General features: G+C 45.2%; 1 protein-coding gene across 1 annotated transcript in view; it reads right to left on the reverse strand.

The window, feature by feature from the left end:
• The window catches only part of LOC146859684 (astacin-like metalloendopeptidase), a 39,030-nt gene extending 35,596 nt beyond the window's left edge, over nucleotides 1-3,434 (reverse strand). The window contains exon 1 of the mRNA XM_085643440.1: nucleotides 3,281-3,434. Coding sequence (XP_085499566.1) covers nucleotides 3,281-3,349 — 69 coding nt within the window. The 5' untranslated portion in view covers nucleotides 3,350-3,434. The remainder of the gene's footprint in view (nucleotides 1-3,280) is intronic.
• Nucleotides 3,435-7,203: the final 3,769 nt, after the last annotated feature.

Genomic DNA, 7,203 nt, shown 5'->3' on the forward strand with positions numbered 1-7,203 from the left:
GCACTTTTTATTGAAGACTATGTGTAGTCCAGTGATGTAGAGTGGAAAGAGAAAGAAAATCTAAAAATACCTAACTAGTTGACCACTCTTTTATTCCCGCCTCTAGTTGGTATGGTTAAAAATCAGGGGTCGTTTTCTGAGAATAAACCTGACCTTAATGAGTCTGGTTGTATCAGTAATGTGTTTTTGTCAATATGTTTCAAGCTGTTCCACTAATAGCTCTTCATCAGGGCTCTACGGGGTCTAGTCCCCTGTGTACCACTCCTAGTGAATCCTGTATAATGACACAAACCATGCACACCTAATGCGGACAGTATACATACGGTTCTAGTGATTAATCTGTGTCTGTAATTAGAAAGCAAAAAGACATATTAAAAACAGTGATCTGCCAGCCGCGCTGGCAGGTCGCATTAGCATGATTGTGCATGCAACTATCAAAATATCCCACCCGCATATTGTGGGTGCTCACAGTTATTTTTAGAGAATATAAATCGCCCTCGCATTCCACTAGCATACTGCTCTGAATTAGAGTCACCGATCTCGGAAAAACAAAATTGTAGATGCCATCCGGCAGATGGCGAACAGCAACACCGCAGGAGCAGACGGTTTTCCGATAGAGTTCAACATAGCCTTCCACAGAAAATTAGCTCCCCGATTTTTCCGAATATATACTGACTCCTATGAGACGGGCATACTACCCTCCTCACTTCGTGAAGCCATTCTGGTGGTTCTACCTAAACCAGGGAGAGACCCACTGTTGCTTAGCTCCTACCGCCCACTGTCCCTTTTGTAATCTGATTACAAGATATTGGGCAAATTTCTGGCCAATCGTCTAATAGCAGTAACCCATTTGCTGGTACATGGTTACCAGAATGCTTTAATTCCTGGCAGAAATACTTTTCTGAACCTATGCAGACTGTTCTTGGTCCTTAAATCAGCGAGCACTGCAGATGTCCCATCCTGGATAGCCTCACTAGATATTGAGAAGGCATTTGATACCTTAGGCCGGCAATAGTTGCAAGCAGTGCTCACTGGATATGGAATAGAACCGTGCTTCCTGAAATGGATCAAATTCGTATATAACTCGCCTACAGAACGAGTCAAAAATGGGCACAGTAATCTCAGAGCCATTTGATATTGGGCACGGCACCCGGCAAGGCTATCACCGATCCTCTTCGCGCTGGCATTGGAACCGCTGGCATGCCCACTATTTACACACGCCGGCATGTGATATCCCTATATGCTGATGATGCCCTAATACATTTGAGTGTGGTGGTCCAGCAGTAACTAACGAGTTGATGCAGCTGCTGTAAAGGTTTGGGCAGATATCAGGTCCAAGGGTTAACTTGGACAAATCAATACTATTTCCTATGACACCTCTAAATCTGGAACAACAAAGGCAGCTACCTTAAACTCCACTCCCCTGGTCCTGTAACACTTTTAAATACCTCGGAGTTCAAATATATCATGAGCCAGTGGATCTGCTGGACGGCAACATAGGCAGAGTACTTACTAACACTTGGTCCTCTCTAACGTTCTGGATGGAATTTTCGCTCTCTCCCTTGGGGCGCATAGCAATATCCACAATTCTACCTCTGCCCAGATTGTTATATTTGTTTGCTGCTCTCACCTTCATTCTGCCACTAAACGTTTTTCGAGATATTACCTCAATGTTGACATTACAGGCCCGAGTTTCTCTTACAAAGCTTTACACACCATTGACTGATGGAGGATTGGGTGCCAAGATTTTGTGGCAGCCCTATTGCAATGGCCAATGCGGTGGTTGGCGGGCTACAATCTGACAGAACTAGGGCACTGGGTAACAGGATTACACAAACACACAGTATCAGACTGGTTGATGGGCTCAGAGACGCTCATGCCACAAAGAGAAACGCAGAATACTTTAATGAACATAGCTTGCAATTGTTGGTATCACTATGTGCAGAAGAGACGGAATTTACCACCATTTGCCCCAGACGTACCTCTTTGGGTACTACCTGGTCAAATGAGAATGACGTGCCGACCAGAGATGGTGGACTGGGATGGACTAGGTATAACCACATGGGGGTACCTGCTCACTGACACAGTTTTTAGTACATTTGAGGAACTGGTAGATGATTATGGGGTACCTCCTGGTTCCTTTCTATGATAAGCATCCCTCACACAACAACTACATAAGACGTGGGACAGAAAATATGAGGAACCCGAGACATCTGAATTTCTCCAAACATTACTCACCCATGGCTCTGGTCGCCGGGACATCACAATGTTATACATTTTTATAAGACAAGGCACTGCAATCCTATTAACCTTGCTCCATATCTACTCGGACACAGCACTTTCAGTAACATTGACGGACAAACAATGGGAACAATACCTGGGAGTACCAAAAATAATCTTAACAAATGCAAATCTAAAGTACATTCAATTTAATTACCTACACCACAGGTGTGTCACCCCCCCACAGACTAGCACAGATGTATCTGACATCCACAGATCTGTGCCCCAGTTGCTCCAATGAAGGAGCCACCTTCATACACTTGGTATGGGACTGTCCAGGATTCATAGGATACTGGAAGATGGTAGCGGGTACACTTACAGAGGCAGCGGGTAAATGGATAGCTTTAGATGCTAGAACATTTCTCCCAGGTATCACCAAATGATCATCCAAAGGCCAAACCTTAAGCAAATTCTTGGACCTCTAACCACTGCTAAAGACGAAACACAGTGCGCACACAATAAACAGGAACCTGGCTAAACAGGCAAAAACAAAACAAAAAAAATATAAAGGGATAAATGAATTCTCAAATTGTGCCTCTAGTTCTTCTTCTTTTCATTTGTTAGGCAACCAAAATAATTGTAGAAATGTATTGAAACACTTGCAAAGTTGAATCTCTTTCTGTAAAGATGTGGGGTGCAATGCCTTCCCCAACCTAAGGTTGGTTACTATCTTTACACCCCCCTTTTTTTTGCTTCATGAAACCATTGTATTGTGAACACTCATGGTGTAAATGTAAACTTTCTCCTGATCTGAGAGACTGGCTTTACCATTTAGAAAATAAATAAATAAATATTTATCAACAAAAAAAAACACTGTTACATCAGCACTTGCACAGAACCATATATAGCACTGGTATTGTGGCTCTCACCTGCACAGGTGTACTCACAGTGATGCACACCTGAGAGTCTACAACTGCACAAAACCATATATAGCACTGTTACTGCAGCACTCACCTGTACCTACACTCAGCTCTTTTTACCATTGCTAAAGGGGTCTCACCTGTACAGGTAAGCTCCAGCAGGTGCTCACCAGGCACACTGCGACCAGAGTCCATCCTCTGCTGTCCATCCTTGGGTTCTGCAGCAGTGCTCAGGTCGCCAGAGGTCAATGTTCCTTCCTTCTGGGAGATGCTTTGTTGACCCCAGACCAGTCCTTAATATACCCAGAAGAGGCTGAGCATCCGCCAATCAGCTCTCAGTCCCAAGGATGACACCTCTTTCTGCACAGGTCACAAGGTGTGTCTGTCCTGGAGAGGGTGCCCTGGGATCACTTCTGAGGTGCCATAACCAAGATAATAAGCAGCTTTTAAGTGTGGTTAATTTGGTTTGTGACAGATCCTGCACCGTGATGTATATTTGTTTGAAAATCTTTCGCTCTGTTTTCTTTCTCGTAAGAGGGTGAATTTATGATTGGACACAGGCGCACCTTCAAGGGTTTGGCTCTTCAAACAACAACAAAAGTCCTCGAGGCACCGAAAGACCCGGATTGGAGAAGATCACATGAGACACAAAAAGTGCATCTGATGAGCTGGACGTGCGTCCGAAGAGTAGGTTTAATTTTTCAAGCAAAGTTAAGTAGCTTTGCGGCTGGCCCAGAGTTGAACCTTTCTAGATGGAAGGTAAAGCAGGAGGATGAAAGGAAGAGTTGGTGGACGAAAGGCAGAGTTGGTGGACAAAAGGCTGAGTTTTAGGATGAAGGCAGAGTAGTAGGATGAATTGCAGAGTGGGAGGATGAATTGCAGAGTGGGAGGATGATAGGAAGGTTGGGAGGATTGAAGGAAGAGTGTAGGAATGAAAGGCTGAGTAATGTGATGAAAGGCTGAGTAGTGGGATGAAAGGCAGGAGATGAATGGTATGGTGGGAGGGTGAAGGGCAGAGTGGGGGGATGAAAAGAAGGGTGGAAGTATGAAAGGCAGAGTTGGGGGATGAAAAGATGGGTGGAAGAGTCGATGAAAAACATAGTAGGAGGCTGAACGAAAGGAAGGGTGGAGTGAGGAAAAAAGGAGTGGAAGGCTACATGGACATAAAAATGATACAAGGCTGTGGACAGATCGAAGGAAGGGTAGAAAAAGAGTGAAATGATAGAAGGAAGGGTGTAAGGATGGCACCAGGGACATACAACCTTACACCCTCAGGAAGCGACTATGGTGCCCCTCAGGGCCGGACGGGGAACCAAAACCGGTCCTGGCAAAGTGCTCGGCTAGCCCCCCCTGGGGGCTTGGGAGTGTGGCTGAGCTGGTTGCCAGGGCCGGTTTGGGACGATTTTGTTACAGGGTCCGATATTGCAGCTATGCTGCAAAAACGGCCCTGTAACAAAAACGCCCCCCACAGGGGCCCAAAACCAGCCCCCACCCTGGCGTGCCACCTGGGAAATGTCCGGTGCCCGCTATGGTCAGTCCGGCCCTGGAGCCCCTTCTGAATTACAGACCTCAATCTCAGCTCAACATCTCCCTAATTGAGAAATTCCCACACATGGGAGCCCTTCCTATGCCCATCACCAATAAGCAACGTATATCAACCCCCAATCAATTGTTCATTTTTTTGGAATAGGTGTAACTGGTGTAATTATAACTACCGTAATTACTAGTAATCACTGCAATATTACTGGGTATTATGCATCATCACATGAAGAGCTTAAAGCAGCATTTAACGCTATTATCTTAATGCAAAATCAACCCTTGTGTCCAAAGTGACAATAGCACTACATGCTACAGGACACGAACAGCAGTAGCCAGCAGCCGCTCACTCTCTCTTGGATGCTTCCTCCTGTGCTCCCGCAGCAGGATGTTTGCCCCAAATTATTCTTACACAATCTGAACAAAATCGCGTAATTTGAGCAATTTTGCATTACGAGAGTAATGCGTAATTACTGAAATTACTCCAATAACTAGTGCATTGTCTTATATTTTTATTTTTGTGTATATGTACTGGTGATGCCTCACTTACGGGAAATGTTTAACCATCATTATGTCCAGTAACATACTCTTTTTAAATTATATACGCTGGAGACGGGTAGTAATAGTCGATTTTGCACTAGTCATTTTAAGTGGTGATGTGTATTTATAATTGTTTTACTATTTATTTAAGTAAAGTGTCTTTATTTATAAGTTTTGCTGAAGATGTTTTATTGAACTATTTTTATCAATTGTTTTATTCTGCTTTTATGGCTCTGTGCCACAACAAAGCTTTTTTGATTGATTGATTCTCTGGTTGCAGCTAATGATTTTCTGAAGGTCTTGAAAGGGGTAGGTCATTTACCTCTGGGGACAGCCTGTGATATTCTCAAGGCCCTGAAAGGCGTAGGTCCTTTATCTCTGGTTGCAGCCAATGATGTTCTTCTGGCCCTCTAAGGGGGTAGGTCCTTCACCTCTGGTTGCAGCCAATGATGTTCTTCAGGCCCTCTACGAGGGTAGGTTCTTCACCTCTGGCTGCAGCCAATGATGTTTTGAAGGCCCTCTAAGAGGGTAGTTTCTTAACCTCTAGTTGCAGCCTGTGCTGCACTGGAGACCCACTAAAGGGGTCGTTCCTTTACCTCTGGTTGCAGCCTATGAAGTTTGGAAGGCCCTCCCAAGGGTAGTTCCTTTACTGCTGGTTGCAGCCCTCTCAATGGTAGATTCTTCATCTATGCTTGTGGCCTGTGATGTTCTTCAGGCCCTCTAAGGGGGTAGGTCCTTCACCTCTGGCTGCAGCCAATGATGTTTTGAAGGCCCTCTAAGGGGGTACGTCCTTCACCTCCGTTTGCAGCCTGTAATATATTAAAAAGGCCCTCTAAGGAGTAAGTCCTGTACCTCTGGTTGCAGTCATTGATGGTCTGAGGCCCATGTAATAGGGTAGGTAGTTTACCTCTGGTTGCAGCTTGTATTGTTCTGAAGACCATCTAAGGGTTAGGTTGTTTACCTCTGGTTGCAGCCTATGAAGTTTGGAAGGCCCTCTAAAGGGTAGGTCCTTTACCGCTTGTTGCAGCCTGTGATGTTCGGAAGGCCCTATAAAGGGCGGCTCATGTTTCCCTGGTTCCAGCCTGTTCAAAGCCCTCTAAATTGTAGGTTTTTTACTTCAGATTAAAGCTTATGATTGTCTGAGGGCCCTCTAAATGGTAGGTTCTTTACCTCTGATTATGGCCTGTGATATTCTAAAGGCCCTATAAGGAGTAGGTCCTTACCACTGGTTGCAGCCTGTGCCGCACTGGAGACCTCCTAATGTGATTGCCCCTTTGCCTTTGGTTGCAACCCGTGCTGTACTGGAGACCCACTAAAGAGATAGGTCCTTTACCTCTGGTTGCAGCCTGTGCTATTCTGAAGGCCCTCTTAGGGGTGGCTCGTGTTTCTCTGATTGCAGCCTATGGATTTCTGAAAACCAACTACGGGATAGGTCCTTTACTACTAGTTGCAGCCTGTGATATTCTAAATGCTCTCTAAGGAGTAGGTCCTGTACCTCTGGTTGCAGCCAGTGATGCCCTGTAGGCCCTCTAAAGGCTAGCTCTTTGTTAGAAATTGAGTCTCTAGTTGGCAGAGGTATGCACCCTGTCCAAGTAGGAACCATCACCCTAGTCAGGGTAAGTCAGATGAACAACCTGTGCTCACCCTCTGGTACAGAGCAGGCAGGCTAAAGTTAAGAGGTATTGTGCAAAGTAGTTGAGGAACACTGATTACAGTAAACGGTGAAAAACACCACACAAACAACCCCACACCAGGTTTGAATATCTGAGCTTAATTTAATGAACAAAACAAGACCAAAGCGACAAAAATCTGTAGTGCTTAGAGTCATAAAGCGCCAACCAGGGCTATCGGGTTGCGCTGAACTGAGACAAATCTGAAAAGTCAAGTCGACTAGGATGGAGTGCAGGTCGGATGCAGACACCACACAGGCCTCACTGAGACAATACCTTCCCAGAGAAAAGTGTTGACGTCGAGGAGCAGCTTCAAG

This window comes from Triturus cristatus, chromosome 3_1, assembly GCF_964204655.1.
Source record: "Triturus cristatus chromosome 3_1, aTriCri1.1, whole genome shotgun sequence".
In the NCBI taxonomy this organism is placed as follows: domain Eukaryota; kingdom Metazoa; phylum Chordata; class Amphibia; order Caudata; family Salamandridae; genus Triturus; species Triturus cristatus.